This window comes from Stegostoma tigrinum, chromosome 44 (assembly GCF_030684315.1).
Source record: "Stegostoma tigrinum isolate sSteTig4 chromosome 44, sSteTig4.hap1, whole genome shotgun sequence".
In the NCBI taxonomy this organism is placed as follows: Eukaryota; Metazoa; Chordata; class Chondrichthyes; order Orectolobiformes; family Stegostomatidae; genus Stegostoma; species Stegostoma tigrinum.
The window spans coordinates 12,552,770-12,569,999 of record NC_081397.1 but is presented as its reverse complement, the minus strand read 5'-3'; the positions used below and the strand labels follow the sequence as shown (position 1 = coordinate 12,569,999).

Sequence of the window (17,230 nt, the reverse complement as noted above, 5' to 3'; positions counted from 1 at the left end):
GTCAGCTTTTGTGCTCCTGAGATGCTGCTTGGCCTGCTGTGTTCATCCAGACTCACATTTTATTATCGCGGATTTTCCAGCACCTGCAGTTCCCATTATCTCTCAAAACTATTCAGTGATGTTCTGAGAGGAACCCTGTTGTAACTATAGTCACTTGTCTTTGAACTGGCTAACTTTGGAGGTTTCTGCAAATCTGTCCAAGACAAGAAACACAACGTTGTGTGACCATAATTACTTTTGCAATTATCTTCCTAAAGATATTTAATTTTCTAAAAAACAAGACAAGATTTACAGAGTCCTTTACTTGTTTAAGAAGACTGGTACAGGAAATGGGAACCTTAGCAAAGGTAAAACAGGAGGGGAACATGAGGAGACAAAGCAAAGGCCGAAAGGTACAAAGCAAAAGTTGACAGTGCAACAAGACAAGAGCGAGAAACCAATGGGGTCAGCATGCAATTCATATCGATTCATATTTCTGCCCCATTTTAATGGGACTGAACAGTCAACAGTTCCCATGGAGTCAAAGACAGGGCACGTGCTGTTTCTCTGCTGCTTCTCTATTTTCATTGTTTTGACATTGTCTTTGTTTTGCAGTTTCCGGGACACTGCCACAATAATGACATTTGTATTTCAATTCCCTTCTATTTTCCAGTGAATCTTGTCATCTGTGGGAACACACAAGGTGAGGGGGAACTGCAAATTTCTTGGATAATCATTTGGAAACCAGAAGTCTTGCTGAACACATCTTTTCAGCAAACCTTTCCAAACATGTGTCAAATGGGACTTGATCCAAGGCTTTCCGGTTCAGTTCTCTCAAAGATCAGACACTGAAATCATTTTCAACTCTTCTCCAATGCGGAAACATCACCAGTTAAAATGAAGGCCAATGTCCATTTTCATTGACTCAGTCACTGGGCATTCAGTAACACTGTACCAGAATGTTACACGACCACCATACTTCTAATGAGCATGAGATTTAAACCAGGCTGTTATTTTTTTAAACAGAATTGTGATCTGTTTGGAAGGTGGAACACAAGAAGAGTATTATTTAAATGGAGAGAAACTGCAGAAAGCTGCGACATAAAGGAACTTGGGGGTGACATGTGCATGGAACACAGAAAGTTAGCATCTTTGTTGGGGTGGGGGGAGAAGGGGCTGCAGGTAATCAGGAAGAGCAAAGGGAATATTCGCCTTTATTTGAAGGGAGTTGAAATACATCAGGAGGGAAGTCTTATGCCAACTGTACAAGGAGCTGGGGAGACCACTTCTGAGCTCTGTGAAGAATTTTGCTCCCCTTATTTAGGGAAAGGTTCTCATTTCATTGGTGGCAGTCTAGAGAGGGATCACTGGAATGATTCCCAGGATGGACGGATTGTCTTATAAGCAAAGGTTGGGACTCTACACACTGGCGTTTAGGAGAATGAGAAATGATCTCATTGAAACATATCAGGGCTTGACAGGGCCAGTGCTGAGATGATGCTTCTCATCATGGGAGAATCCAAGACCAGAATAGTTTCAGAATAAAGGGGCACAGTTGAAGACTGAGATGGAGAGGTATTTCTTCTCTCAGAGGGACATGGGTCTTTGGAAGTCCTAGCCACAGAGGGCTATGTTGAGGTGCACAGTCCTTGTGTATATTTAAGGCTGATTAATTATTGATCAATCGGGCAATCATGGAATACAGGGAAAAGGCAGGAAAGTGGATGTGGAGAATATAGATCAGCCACAATCCTATTGGATGGCAGAACAGGATTGAGGGGCTGAATGGCCTACCTCTATAATCATGGTCTTATGGCCTTAAGTACGAGTATGACGGCAGTGTCAGTGATGGCTGAATCATTAGACAAGATTGGTCAGGCAGTAAATGAAGGTTTTAATGGAATTGTTACAGTTCATTTAGTTAAAAAGATTTTGGAATCTAAAGTTAAACTCCCACGTTACAAATTCAGCAGCAAAATTCAAGGTCATGGCCCTGGCAGATAATGGCACTGACCGTACACACAATATAAATCAGAACAAGAATGTGGAAAATGCATGGTTCTGTCTGGTTTTGACAGGACAAAATGATTAAATGGTGCCTCATACACATCAGAACTAGCTGTGATAATCGTTATGATAAATATTAATGGGCATTAACTTCAGTTCTTGGCTTCAGTTCCATAATAAGAAAGTTGGGCATTGCTGGCTGGGCCCAGTATTTATTGCTCCGTCCCTAGATGTCTCCTTTGGGAAGGTGACAATGAGTTGCCTTCTTGAGTGGCTCCAGTCAATGTGCTGGAGGTAGACCTACAATGCCCTCAGGGATCGAATTCCAGGATTCTGATCCAGTGACACCGAACGAACGGCTGATATATTTCCAAGTCAGAATGGTGAGTGGCTCAGAGGGAACTTGCAGGTGGTGATGTTCCCATATATCTGCCGCTCTTATCCTCCTAGATGGAAGTGCTGTTGGGTTTGGAAGGTGCTGTCTGAGAATTTTTGGTGAGTTTATGCAGTGCATCTTGTAGATAGTACACACTGCTGCTGCTGAGCATCAGTGGTGGAAGGAAGTGGATGTTTATGAATGTGCTGCCCATCAAGCAGGGGCTGCATTGCCCCTGGATGTTGTTGAGCTTTTTGAGTGTTGTTGGGGCCACACTCATCCAGCCTGGTGGGGAGTATTCCATAACACTCCTGACTTCTGCCTTTTGATGGTGGCAGGCTTTGGGGAACTCAGGAGGTAAGTTGGTTGCTGCAGGATCCCAGGCTCTGACCATCTCTTGTCACTGCTGTATGGACATGGTGAATCCAGTTGAGTTTCTAGTCAATAGTAACCACCAGCATGTTGGTAGTGAGCAGATTCAATGACGGTAACACTGCTGAAGATAAAAGTGTGATTGTTAGATTCCCAATGGTAACCCTCAGGATACTGATTGTGGAGGGGTTTCACTGAGGGTAACATGAATGAACATCAAAGAATGAAGGATCGATTCCCTCTTATTGGGCGTGGCCATTACTTGGTTAATTAAGTAACACTTTGCGTTGGATGGGGGAGATCTCGAAAATACAGAAAAATAATATTGCAAGTTTTCTCCTTTGAGGTGCAAAGGTTTGGGTGAGACTTTATCGAAGTGTTGAGTATCAACTCATCAAGTGTTGAGTAGAAATGTTTTCACATTGTAATCAAGCTGACTCTACTCAGGCTAAACTTAATCTGTGCAGTTAACTCTTCTGTTCAGTAGATCTACTGATTGGTCCATTGAAAAATAAAGAAGCTGACTAAATGGTTGGGATCACACAGATGATATCAAGCAATCCAGGGTTAGGCGCCCAAAACATTCATCAAATTCAGAACTTATTGTCTTGTCAGTGCCATTCGGTCAGTAGCCAAATCGAACTGGAGCTCTGTATGCTGGGCTGAACTGTCCATTCCATGTATAGCAGTGTGAGGTCAAAAAAGTACAGTGATTGGACCCTCAACCTTCCTGCTTCTCTCTCTTTCTTCAGAAACTGGAAGGCTCATGCTTTCTGTACATCCCACAAATGGGTTCGTAAAAGAAGGAGAGACTTTAAAATTTCAATGTGGGCCAAAAAAAACAAAAGGCGTTTCTTGGTACAAAAATGGACAGTATTTCAGTTCTACACAGACTAACGTTTATCAAACACTCGCGACCAGTGAAACTGGTGGGTCTTATCACTGTGAGGTATATTTCCCACCACAAAAGAGTGAACCTGTTGAAGTTGTCATCACTGGTAAGTGACCTTTAACTTTCACTTACATAGAAAACTTCACATGGAAGTGAAGTGCACAGTGTTCAAAGAACTGTACACTACAGAACATGCCCTTCAGCCCACTAAGACTGTGCTAACACACGATGCCTTTCTGAACTGAAACCATTTTGCCTCTGGACTGTCCATGTCCCTATATTCCCTGCCTGGTCACTTATCTGTCAAGATGAACCTTAAACATTGCTGTTGTATCCACCTTCACCACCATCTCTGTCAGTGTATTCCAGGCACATATCACCCCCTGTAAAAAAAAATGTACCTCTCACATCTCCTTTAAAATTACCCTCCTTTTTTCCTTTAACCTAAGTCTTTGAGTAATTGATATTCCAACCCTAGGAAAAAGACTCTAATTATCCTTTCTATCCAAGCCTCTCATCATTTTATAAACTTTTATCAGGTCATCCCTTTCTTTTCTACATAAGCATAATCAAACTAAGTTTATCCAATGTCTCCTTTCATAGTTACTACACTCCGAACCAGGAAACATCTTGGTGAACCATTTCAATACCATCACCAAAGCTTCCACACCCTTCAGGTCATGTGGCGAACAGAACTGCATACAGTATTTTCTTGAAGTCCAAACCAATGTTCAGCCAAATCCATGTGCTTCAACATGATTCACTGCTGTAACTACAGTTTCATTCCATCAGTGACTTGTGGAAGGTTAGGCACCTGAAGTGGGAGTAAATAATTTCTTGCGAGGACAGCTTGAGTAGGTTGTGCCTGTACTCATTGGAGATCAGAAGAATGAGAGGCCACCTTATTGAAGAATTTTAGAGGGACTTGGCAGGGGAGATGCGGAGAGATGTTGTTTTCCCTTGTGTGGGAGAGACTAGACACAGAAAATCATCATCTCAGAGTAAGGTGAGGGAGTTGCCCACTGAAATCAGAGACGAGCAGGAATTTCTTCTCTCTGAGGGGAGCAAATCTGTGGGATTCTTTCTTGCAGAAGGCTGTCGAAGCTGGGCTGTTGAGTATATTTGAGGCTAAATTACTGAGATTTTTAATCAGGAAGGGGGAATCAAGGTTTATGGGGGGAGAAGATAGGAAAGTGGAGTTGACAATGATCTGATTGGCAGTGATCTCATTAAATGGAGGAGCACACCCAACAGGCTGAATGGCTTAATTCTAATCTAATGGTTTTGAGGCCTAATCTCATTGGAGTGGGCCCAATGACCAAATGGCATACTCCTGTTTCTGTTTCTTATGGCCTTATGACCCCTCCTCAGGTCAGGGAACCAAAACTGTTTATGACACTCCAACTAAGTTGAAAAACAGACACTGACAGGAGATGCCCTGAGTGGGTTGTAGAAAATACTGGGGACAGATTTGGGGGAAAAAAAAAAGAGTAATCATGAATGTTTCAGGAACAGTTTCCAATGTAACAAAAGCCTATCATAAGCTGTAATAATGCACCTTTGCTTTCGATTTAGATAAAAATGTGGCTTTCCATGTTGTCCCAATTTCACCTTTGGAAGGAGAGACACTGAAACTGAGTTGTCGTTTCAAATTCAATATTCCATTGAAGAAGGACTTTGTCTTTTATCGAAATGGCAAAGAAATCCATTCAATGAAGCTCACAAACCGTGAATCTTCACATAGCATTAAAGTAAACAGCACTGATGGCAGTGGATGGTACAAATGCACAATCGGTATGTTTAAATCCAGAAGTGTTAAAGTTCAAGTTCAAGTTCGAGGTACGTAAATGATGTTACAATCTGTGGTAGACAATGTGTGTATTTCTCTCAATTTAAACACAGGCGACGTTCTGAATCATACAGCACGGAAGAGGCCCTTTGGCACATCGTGCCTGTGCTGCCAAAATGACATCGCTCCCAGTTTTCTGCACTGCCTTGAATTTCATGACATTTCAAGTATCATCCAAGTACTTTGTAAAGGTTGTGTGGTTTCCTGCCTCAACTGCCCTCCCTGGCAGTGCATCCGGATCCCCACCACACTCTGGGTGAAACAATCCTCAAATCGTGATCTAAACCTCCTGCCTTTCACTTTAAAATGATACCACTTTCATTGCTGACTCTTCATCTATAGATAACAGCTGCTTCCCACTCCCGCTGTCCATGCCTTTCTTAATCCTACACACCTCTACCAGGCTCCCCACTCCCCGACCTCAGCCTTCTGTGCTTCAAGGAAAACAACCCAAACTCATTCGCTCCCCACCCATCCCTGCCCACCTGCCTCTGGCAGAAGCCATTCCGCCGTATCTCTGCTTTCAATCTGCCCCACCCCCTTGGCCTGAAACAGTGACCTCTCGTTCTAGTTTGTTCCACATGAGGTAACATCCTTTTGAACGACTACGTTGTTAGTGTTCCTTTCACGCCTTATGAGTAAAGTCACTTCGGTCCCTCTCCCTCATTAGGGAGAGAGGGGTCTGGGTGGTGGTTTAATCCGAGGGTCACCACGCCTCAGGTGAGGGGAGAGTTGGAGATGTAAAATCCTCCATGATCACCTCAGCTGGTGTGGGAATTGAACCCAAACCGTAGGCATCATCTTTTACACAGACCAGCTGTCCACCCAACTGAGCTAGCCACCAACCAGCCTGTCATCCTTCTAAACGCTGTGCAACTTGTTCAGTCTTCCCTCAGAAGGCAAGCTTGAGACCCTGATGTAATCTGGGGAAATTGCAATATGATGGCGTGACCCATGGAATCATACGACACAGAAACAGACTCTGCAGCCCAACTCGGCCATGCCAACCAAGTTTCCTAAACTGAACTAGTCCCATTTGCCTGTGTTTGGCCCATATCCCTCTAAGCATTTCCTGTGTATATACCTTTCAAACGTCTTTTAAATGTTGTAATTGTATACACCTCTACCATATCTGGCAGCTTATTCCTTACATGCACCACTCTCTGTGTGAAAATGTTGTCCCTCGGGTCCCTTTTAAACCTTTCCCCTCTCATTTTAAAACCATGCCCTCTAAGTTTCAGAACCTCCGCCCTACCCCACTCCCACCCATGGGGAAAGGTCGTGGCTATTCAACTTATCTGTGGATCCCATGATTTGATAAGACCACCCCTCAAACTCGAACACCCTCAGGAAAAGAGTGCTGGCCTCTCCTTTGGGTCTCAGCAATATTCTTGAAAATCTTGATTTTTGCCACATTTCTAGTTTACTAACATCCTCCCCACAGTAATGTCACTGGGATTCCACGTAATACTCACAGGACTAAAGTGGCTTACCCACCTCCTGTACATCCACAACATGATGACCCAACTCAATGGTCTGAGCAATGAAGGCAAGCCTGCCAAACGCCTTCTTTCCCACTCTGTCTACCTGTGACAAAGTTTCAAGGAACTGTGTGCCCTCACCACTCGGTCTCTTGGTTTGACAATACTACCCTGGGCCCTACCATGAACTGTGTAAGTCCTGCCCTTGTTTGTTTTACCAAAATGCAACACCTCACATTTATCCAAATTGCACTCCATCTACCTGTTGGTCCCATTGATCAAGATACCCTTGTCCGCTTAACTAACCTTCATCATGTCTCCAGCCTTTCCATCTTCTCTTCACAAGAAGCCCACTCCTCCTGGGTCTGAGCCTGTCAATGGATTGGACTGTCATCACTTTTGTGGAAGACAAGGGAACAGTTAGGAAGGCAAAGGATGAGAATGACACAAAGAGCTTGCAGAGGATACAGATGGGTTATAAGGAAATGTGCAGAAGTCCCACAGATGGAATATAATATGGGCAAGTGTGAAGTTTTGCAATTTTGCAGAAGTAATAGTGGAGTCGAATATTATTTAAATTGAGAAAGACTGCAAAAATGCAACAGGGCTGAGGGACCAGGGAGTACACATCTGTGAATCACATAAAGTTAGCATTCACGTACAATGGTGGGGTTGGGAAGGCAAGGGGCCTTCATTTCAAATGGAATGGAATATAAAACTCAGGAGGTTTTGCTAACACTCTACAAGACACTATTCAGACCATGGGGATACTGTGAATAGTTTTGAGGCCCCATATCTGAAGAAAGATAGACTGGGCATTGGAAGCAGTCCAGAGAGGTTCACTTGGCTGACTGCATATATGGTGGGATTGTCTGATGAGGGAGAGTTTGAGTAGGTTGGGCCTGTCCTCGTAGCTTAGAAGAATGAGGGCCAAATTTATTGATGATTTTTGGATGGACCTGACAGGGGAGATGCAGAGAGAGTTTGTTGCCCCTTGTGTGGGAGAGTTTGGGACCAGAGGGGCATTGTCTCAGAATAAGGTGATATCACGCATTGATGACAGAGGTGTGGAGGAATTTCTCCTTTCAGAGGGGAGTGAATCTGTGAAATTCCTCACCATAAAGGCTTGTCGTGGCTGGGTTGTTGAGAATATTCAAGGCTGAGAGAGTGAGAGAGATGTTTAATCAGGGAGATTATGGGGAATAAAGAGCAGAAAATTGGTATTAATATTGATCAGGTCAATTACTATCTCATTGAAAAGGGCTTCAGACTCAATGGGTAGAACGGCCTACTTCTGCTCCTACATCTTACAGCCTGAAATTGTCTGAACCTCACACAATTAATTTATATCCATTCTTAAATAAGGTGACTGATTCAATACACAGTTACTGCTGATGGAATCCTGATGGTGCTGTGTGTAATTGAGGTATAAAGCATACAGCCCCTATTCTTTTCATAATCCTGGGAGTGATTGATAACATTCCCTTAGATCGCCACTTCTAGTGGCAGATTCTCTGATGAGAGTGATAAAGGCAAGCTCACAGAGAAGGAGAGAGAACAAAGCACAACGCCCAACAGAGACATGAGGAGGACAAACACTTATGCTGTACCCATCCCAGGATTCCTGAAGACTGAAAGGGTTTTGAGTGAAAGAGAGAGACAGAACAGCCGAGAGTGTTGGAGGCTGAGGGGTGAAATTAAATAGGTTTCGGGGGCAGAGATAAGGTCTTTTTCCCAGGGTAGGGGAGTCCAAAACTAAAGGGCACAGATTTGAGGAGAGGGGAAGGATTTTAAAAGGACCTGAAGGACAGTGTTTCCACCCAGAGGGTGGTGCATATGGAAGGAAGGAAGTGTTGGAGGCTTGTTCAATTACAACATTTAAGAAATTTGAACAGGTACACGGATGGGAAAGGTGCAGAGGGATATGTGCCAAACACGGGCAAATGGGACTAGAGCGGTTTGGGAAACCTGGTCGGCATGGACGAGTTGGGCTGAATGGTCTGTTTCCGTGCTTTATGACTCTATGATTCTGTGAATCTAGTGGCATTGAAACAGAGTTTGAAATTTGGAAAGCAAGAGAAAGATAGTTTTGCTCTCGTCCCCATCCTTTGTCACTAAATGCTCACATTCTTTGCCCCTCATCACTGCTGTACCTTTCGCTCTGTGACTATAACAGTTGATAGATGAGCCCCGACTGTGTGTTACATTCCAGAACGCTTTGCCAAGCCCGTACTGAGGGTGGAGCTGGCGGCTGAAGTATTTGAGGGGCTCCGGGTCACGCTGACGTGCATTGCTCAGGCAGCGCGGCGCTCCATCCGGCTTCACTACACATTTTACAGAGATGGCAGCGCCCTGGAGACAGCGCCGGATGCTGGCGGTGTGTACACGATCAACGCAGTGGCTGCAAACGTTTCTGGGAATTACGCCTGTGAAGCGATCGAGACAAATTATGGTCTGAGGAAGAGGAGCGACAATGTTCACATTTCCGTGAAACGTGAACTATCTGCCATTATTGCAGAGTCTCCAGCACAAATTAAAGGCCTTTCGGCCCATTGAGTCAGAAACAGCCACCTCACTATTCTCTAATCCCCATTTCCCCAGCGCTTGGCCCCAGAGCTTTGGCATCGTGAGGGACCATTTAAACACTCCTTCAATGTGATGAGGGTTTCTGCCTCCCCTACCCTCACAGGCAGTGAGTTCCAGATCCTGTGAGTAAAAATGATTTTCCTCACAACCCCTCTGAACCTCCTGCCCCAGAGTGTTGGTTATGGCCAGAACACCAGGCGTTGAGAGTGTGAAGGGAGGTGATTGGTCAAGTGTCGACCATTTCCAGGGTGGGATGTGGGCTTGGTGTTTATGAGGGTTTATTTTCTAAATCACAATTTGAGAAGAAGCTTGTCAAAAGACTGTATTTCTGAGAAGAGACTGACTTACTCGGCCCCTTCAGAAGGCGGTTTGTAGAAATGGCCCGCACTTTTGGTTTGGAGTCACACAGAGTTCCATGCTTTGTAAGGATGGCCGGTTTCCTTCTCCCAACAACACCCGTTTGTCTCTGTTCGGCACGATTTCATTAGCCATTCAGTTTCGCCATGACTGAGCTTGTTTCTCACTTCCCTATTCTAAAAATGAACTGAACTTAAATTATTTACAACAAACAGGGTGCTATGTTTGGTGAATGATGACAGGCAGGCCTACTCCATAGGGAGTTATTTATTCACGCGTGGGACATGGGCAACGCAGTCCCTCTCCCTCGTTGCCCCCCTTTGAGAAGGTGGTGGTGAGCTGCCTTGTTGAATCGCTGCAATCCATGTGCTGTCGGTTGACCCACATTGCTGTCAGGGAGGGAATTCCAGGATTATGGCCCGACAACACTGAAGAAATGTCCGATATATTTCCAAGTCAGGATGGTGAGTGGCTCAGAGGGGAATTTGTCCTGGTGTTCCCATGTATCTGCTGCCCTTGTCCTTCAGGATTGAAGTGGCTGTGGGTTTACAAGGTGTTGCCTCACAATCTTTGGTGGATTTCCTCAATGTGTCTTGTAGATGGTACACACTGTCACAACTGTGTCAGTGATGTAGGGATTGGATGTTTGGGGATGTGGCAATCAAGTGGGAGTAGATTTTTCTGTGGATGGTGTTGAGCTTCTAAAGTGTTGTTGGGGCTGCACCCCTCCAGGCAAGTAGGGAGTATTCCATCACACTCCAGACTTGTGTAATGTCGATGTTGGGCGGGAATTGGTGTGTCAGAGGTGAATTGTTTGCTGCAGGATTCCAAACCTCTGGCCTGCTACTGCAGTCACAGTATTTGGGTAGTCTGATTTAGTTAGTGGTCAATGATGAACACTAGGATGATGATAGTGGGGAATTCAGTGATGGTCAGACCATTGAATGTCAAGGGCAATGGTTAGATTCTGGAGTACTGTGTGCATTTCTGGTCATCTGACTGCAGGAAGGGTGTGATAGCACTAGAGTGGGTACAGACGAGGGGGTACAGAACCAGGTTGTTTCCTCGGTTGGAACAAGTGAGCTGTAAGGACACACTAGATAGGCTGGGATTGTTTCCTTTAGAGCAGGGAATACTGAGGAGGGTCATGAATGAGGTGCATCAGATTATGGGGGGGGATGGACAGGGTGAATGGAAAGCATCCTGGGAATTTAGTGGCGAGGAGAAACCTAAAATAAACCTTTAAAATATATTTGAAGAAGCACTTGTCGCACCATAACATTTAAGGATACGTGACCGTGGCAGGAAATTGGAATTAGCGCACCTTTAGGGACAGTTATTGTCAGTGCAGACGCAATAGGCCGAATGGCCTGTTCCACGCTGTATGATGCAATGGTCACATTCCCCAAGGGCGTTGGCCGTGTGAGGGCATTCAGTGATGGTAGCGCCATTAACATCACGGGCTCAATGGTTAGATTCTCTGTTAATGGTAACCCCCAGGATGTTAATACTGAGGGAAGCAGGAACGGCAACGCCATTGAACATCAGGTGCGCGATGGTTAGATTTTCTTTCTCTCAATGATAAACTCCAAGATGTTGATCGTTGGGGAGAATTAAAACTCTCCATTAGATTTTAAATCCATCAAACTGCTTCACTCCCTTTCAAATTATTTGCATTAAACTGGTCCCCACTGATAGCCTCAATCGATGCGCGAACTCCATGGTTTTGAACTCGGCGTGTTTTCTCCTCAGTTCCTGTCTCAGATGCTGTGCTGATACCCCGCACCAACGGGACTGAGATACAGCCCGGGGACCGCCTTGTTCTCCGGTGCCTGGTGAGGGAAGGCACTGAGCCCCAGTTCATTTGGTACCGAGACAACGTGCCGCTAAGGAACGGCAGTGCGAGCTCCCATGTGACTGCCGATGGTGGTGAGCTGGTTATTCATTCATTCCGGAGAGACAGTGTCGGGAGGTATCACTGTGCAGCGATCAACACAGGAACCGACGGCACCATTTTTAACGTGACCAGCGACTATATCGAATTCACGCTGCGAGGTAACAGTGACAGTCAGATCAGACACAGACAGAGCACAGGGAAAGGCCATTCGCTCCATCCAGTCCGTGCCAGTCAGAAACAATTAACCATCTCAGTTAGGAAGGTGACGTGAGGTTATTAATCCAGCTGCCTGGGTCATTTTCCCGGGATCCCAGTTCAAACCCCGCTCATACCCGATGGTAGAATTTGAGCGCAATAAAAATCTGGAAGTGTAAGTCTTATGGGGAGGGGCGTGCAGAGGAGATTCACCAGGACGTTGCCCTGGGGTGGTGCATTTCAGCGATGAAGAGATGCTCAGTAAGCTCAGGCTGTTTTCTTTGGAGCAGGGAATGCTGAGGGGGAACTGATAGAGGTGTGTCAGTCTGTGTGGCACAGGGACTGCTGTGGGGGGGTGAGGAAGCAGCTGCTCCCCTGGGTGGAAGTGTAAATAACAAGGGCAGCATCATTTGAAAGTGAAATGCAGGAGGTTGAGAGGGGGTTTGAGGATTGTCTCACCCACAGGGCTGTGGGGGCTCGGAGGGTAGTTGAGGTGGGAAACCTCCCAGCCTTTAAAGAGAACTTGAATGAAACTCGACGTGCCATAACATTCCAGGCTGTAGGGGGCCGAGTGCAGGAAAGTGGGTTCAGTGCAGGGAGCTCAATGGGCTCAATTCTTCCGTGTTTTCCATCCCCCCGTGGGTGGCAGGGAGTTACGTACCTGCAGGGGTTGGTCACTCTGATGCTGATCGTGTGCCTCACACAGGGCTGATGCGGTAACACTTCCCGCTGAGTTTGTTAACGTGAGCCGGATGTTGTTGTTGGATTTCAGCTCGGAGTTATTCCACGGAGATCGCGGCCTCGCTCGTCCCAGTTCTGCTGTTCGCCGGCCTGATCGCGTCGGCGTGGTTCATCCACAGGAGGGGGCACACAGGTCTGTAACTTCCCACGGGGATCGGGTTTGTTCCCCGGGGCATGGCACTGCCGTCCCCGCCCCAATATAACCTTTGCAGCTGGACAGGGTTGGTGTGGGGGCCCCGGGGAAGGAGTTGTTGGGTCAGGAACTGGGGTAGACCGTGTTCCTGACAGTAGGAGGGAGAGCACTCACCAAGTTAGCCTCCTGGATCGGGTAAATGTGACCAATACTCCCACTCTGTGTTACCTCAGAGAAGAGGAGAGGCATAAGATCGTGTGAATCAGGAACAGGAGGAGGCCATTCAGCCCCCTCAAATCCTTGCTCCACAAATCCTCACCCGAATTTAAACTCAATCCTACCGCTAAACTAAATCTTAGTCCTAAACCGAGCTCTCATACTCATTCTAATCTTGCCTCTCAGCCAAATGCTAACTAAAACTAATGCACTAACCCAAGCCTTAAGCCTAGCCCTAGACTGAACACTGACCCTCGCCGTAACCCTTGCCTTAACCCAATGCTAACCTTAAACCGAACCTTAATGCTGAACCAACCTTAACCCTAACTCTCACCCAACCCATAACCCAAAACTTAACCATGACCCTAATCCTAATCTGAATCCCAACACTAACCTTAAACTGAATACTAACCCTCACCATAAAACAATACTTAATCCTAATGCTAACCCTAACTCTGACCTTGGCCCTCACTCAGACACTAACTAAACCCTCACCTGATCGCTGTCACAAGTGGTTAATGTGCATTCAGATGGGTTTGATGATTCTCATCTATTGATGTGTTTGCTCTCTGCTTATGACTGAGAAAGGGCTTTGCAGCTCCTGTCTGTAACAGTGCAAAGCTACTGTACAATATGCTAAGAATGTTATATCTCTACCTGCAGGCAATTCCTCACCTGTGTCACAGGCCAAGAGGTAAGAGGATGAAACTGCAAATTTTATATTTGCCATTGTTTATCCTGATTCCCCTTAATCAGGGAGCGACAACGAGCAGAAGAACTGAGAGAGGGAGCTTGAGTATTTCCTTATCTTTTTAATATGAGCCTGACAAACTAGGGAACAATACTCCTGGAAAGTCCCAGGTGACTTTTATTCATTCACAGGGGTGTGCGTGTCACTGGCAGGGCCAGCATTTTATTGCCCATCCTTAATTCCCCCAGAGGGCAGTTTTGTTAACCAGCTTCTAGAGTCACAAATGGGCCAGACCAGGTAAGAATAGCAGATTTCCTTCCCCAAAGGACATAAGTGAAAAGCGATGGGGAATTGGGAAGCTCCTTGAGGGTGAGAAAGTGCCAAGTTTGGATGGAAACCAGGGACGTGGGACCAATGAATAACAGGGTCTCACTGGGCTTTGTAATTTCCATGGTAGCTTTGCTGTTTTGTTGAAGCTGAGCGTGGTGTTGAAAGCGTTGTGTTTGAAATGACAACTTCCTTCCCTTCCCCTTTCTACTGGAAATAGATCCCAAGCTTCTGGTGAAGCGGCAGCAGCCAGCAACGTGGAGTATGCAGTAATCGGAGCAGCACACAATGCTGGTGAGTGCCATTGAATCGGTGTGGTTATAGAGCCCCACACAGTGACGGTGCACCATAACCTGGTAGGAATTCTGGTCAAACGTCCGAGCTGTCAGCTGGGCTAGAATGGGGTGGTTTTCCTTGGAGCTGTGGAGGCTGAAGGGGAGGACAGCAGCCAGGAAACAGGACTAGGCCATTCAGCCCTCCTATCCTGTTCTTCCATTCGTTATGATCATGGCTGACTATCTAACTCAGTCCCTGCTTCTGAGAGAAACAAGGAGGCCATTCAGCCTTCCCATTGGCCCACCCATTGGGTAGTGTCACAGCTGGCCATCCAACTCAATCCCCGGTTCCCAGTTTTCTCCCCCGGACACTTCAATCCCTTTCACCCTCAAAGACGCCAACTCCTCCTGCTTTGAGGTGTATAAAATGATAAGGAGCAGACATACGGTAGACAGGAAGAAACCCTTCCCCCTTCTTGATGGAATCAGTGACCAAGGGGTTGGACAAAGATTGAAGGTAAGGGGCAGGAGATTTAGAGGGAGATATGAAGGAAAATGTTTTCATCCAGCTGATGATGGGGAATTTGGAACTCACTGCCTGTAAGGGTGAGAGAGGCAGAATGTCTCATCACATTGAAGAAAGATTGAGATGTGCACTTGTGATGCCAAGGCTATGGAGGCAGGTGCTGGGGAAATTTGATTAGAGAATAGGGAGGTGTTTGCTTTTGGCCAGCACAGGCCTGATAGGCTGATGGGTCTACTGCTGAGCTATAAACCCCTATCTTTAACCAGTGTCTTTTCCAGATGGCTGTTGCTGTTAATACCTTGTGACTGGACTTCCTTCAGGGTGTTTTGCCTGACACACCATGCTTATTTTATTGGAAGTAATGTCGGAAACTGAGGGCGCAGTACTCTGGTATTGAGAAATCCAACTGATGTTGGTTACAATGAGTGATTGTGTACAAAGGCTTGGCTCCTCAGAGACACAAGTGCTCCATGCAAGTGATAATGAAGGGAAGCAAGCTTCCTGTACAGCAGTCTTTATAGTGGTCGTAGCAAACTTAATGATCACCAAGGATATTATCTGTATGCGTATTTATTTATCTATGCATCTTCTTATCTAGATAATGCTGTAGGACCATAAGATATAGGAGCAGAATTAGTCCATTCTGTCCATCAAGTCAGCTGTGCCACTCGACCAAGGCTGATATGTTTGTCAATCTCATTCCCCTTCCTTCTCCCATTACCATTGATCCCCCTTATTTAACAAGAACTATCTCTCTCAATCTTAAAACATCTGTCTGTCTATCCATCTATCAGTCAATCAAATTTGTCCATCCAGCTCTTAAATTTAGTATCTATCCATGAATCTATGCATTGATGATTTATGTGTCATTTAGCCCATTATAATGCTGCTCTCTGATTGATGTGTGTTTTTCATGTGCACTTTATTTCTTCGTCGAAAACACCGCTGCGGATATAGTTTATTCAGTGGTCACCACCAAAAAGAGAACAGAGTCTGGTAAATATTTTGTTTGTTTAATGCTATGTTTGAGAGAGAGAGAGAGACAGAGAATCATTGCAGCTCCAACAATGTCATGATCCCAGTTTCTGTGGAAATGTCTCTGTGTGTGGCCAGTTCCAAATAGAGAAATACCACAGTGCTTGCAGTGACAGGAGTGTGAGGGAATAGAGGGTCTACCAAAAGAAATCTCCAGCATTTGTGAAGGAATGGACAGTAAAGCAGCCAATCAGAAACAAGCCCTGATCTGACCTGCTATGACCCTTTGTTCCCCTGCAGATAGGGTCAAGGATTTGGAGATGATTTATATGTTGTCAGTGACTCAGAACAGACACACAGAGCAATGAGAAAGGGTTAACAGGGACTGCCAATGCTGGAGTCTGAGATAACAAGGTGTGGAGCTGGATGAACACAGCAGGCCATGCAGCATCAGAGGAGCAGGAAAGCCAATGTTTCAGAAAATGAATAAGGGCCCAGACCCTAAATGTCAGCTTTCCTGCTCCTCTGACCCTGTGGGGCCTGCTGTGTCCATCCAGCTCCACACCTGGTTATTTCAATCAGAAGGGGAATAGTCTAGTGATATTATCACTTCACTGTTAATCCAAAGACCCCCGCTAATGTTCTGGGGACCTGGGTTTGAATCCTCCCACAGAATTTGAAATCAATAAGTATCTGGAATTCAGAGTTTAGTGACCATGAAACCATTGCCAATTGTTGGGGAAAGCACGATGAATTTACTAATGCTTTTAAGGGAAGGAAGTTGCAATCCTTTCCTGGTCAAACCTACATGTGACTCCAGACCCACAGCAATAGAGACAGTTAGGGGTGGGCAATAAATGGTGGCCTGGCCAGTGACACCTTGTGAATGAATGAAATAAAAATATATCACTGTGTGTGTTGGTGACTGTGTTATGATGGCGGTCGCTTCCCAATTACTGTTTTGTACATGTAGAAACATTCTGTGCATGACGTAAGCAGTGGGACATGCATTTTATACTTAACTGAGGCAGACGTAGATCATTTTCTCATCAGACTAAGAACTGTGGAGGCTGGACATCAGACATAAATTCAGATATTTCACGAGGTGCTCAGCAGGTATGGCAGCATCTATGGATAAAGAGAAAGCAAGTTCCATTTTCCTCATATAATACGCAAGGCGGATATGCAAAATGCTACCACCTGCTGATTTGAGATGACAGAGAAAATAAAAGCACCGCATGTCATATTGTTGCTCAGAAAGATGAACTTACAATTATCACACGGATACCTGTCAACACCCACAAGGGACATTTGAACTGAAGTTGGCCTTGTGTACAATGGAATCCAAACACATT

The 17,230-nt window shown here is 45.5% G+C and overlaps 2 protein-coding genes and 1 long non-coding RNA gene across 3 annotated transcripts in view; 1 reads left to right on the top strand and 2 right to left on the bottom strand.

Moving 5' to 3' along the window:
* Positions 1–17,230, bottom strand: part of LOC132207190 (histone H3-like) — a 913,943-nt gene that overhangs the window by 310,278 nt on the left and 586,435 nt on the right. The window lies entirely within an intron of this gene.
* LOC132207275 (uncharacterized) lies at positions 1,866–10,347 on the bottom strand. The gene is made up of 3 exons (XR_009443410.1): positions 9,891–10,347; positions 7,263–7,352; positions 1,866–2,858 (listed from the first exon to the last, which is right to left on the bottom strand). It is a non-coding gene; the product is annotated as an uncharacterized LOC132207275 (long non-coding RNA).
* Positions 10,130–12,609, top strand: LOC132207193 (platelet endothelial cell adhesion molecule-like). The gene is made up of 2 exons (XM_059642403.1): positions 10,130–10,363; positions 11,652–12,609. Exons 1-2 carry the CDS (start codon positions 10,264–10,266, stop codon positions 12,065–12,067), a joined length of 516 nt encoding a protein of 171 aa, XP_059498386.1. The 5' UTR covers positions 10,130–10,263; the 3' UTR covers positions 12,068–12,609.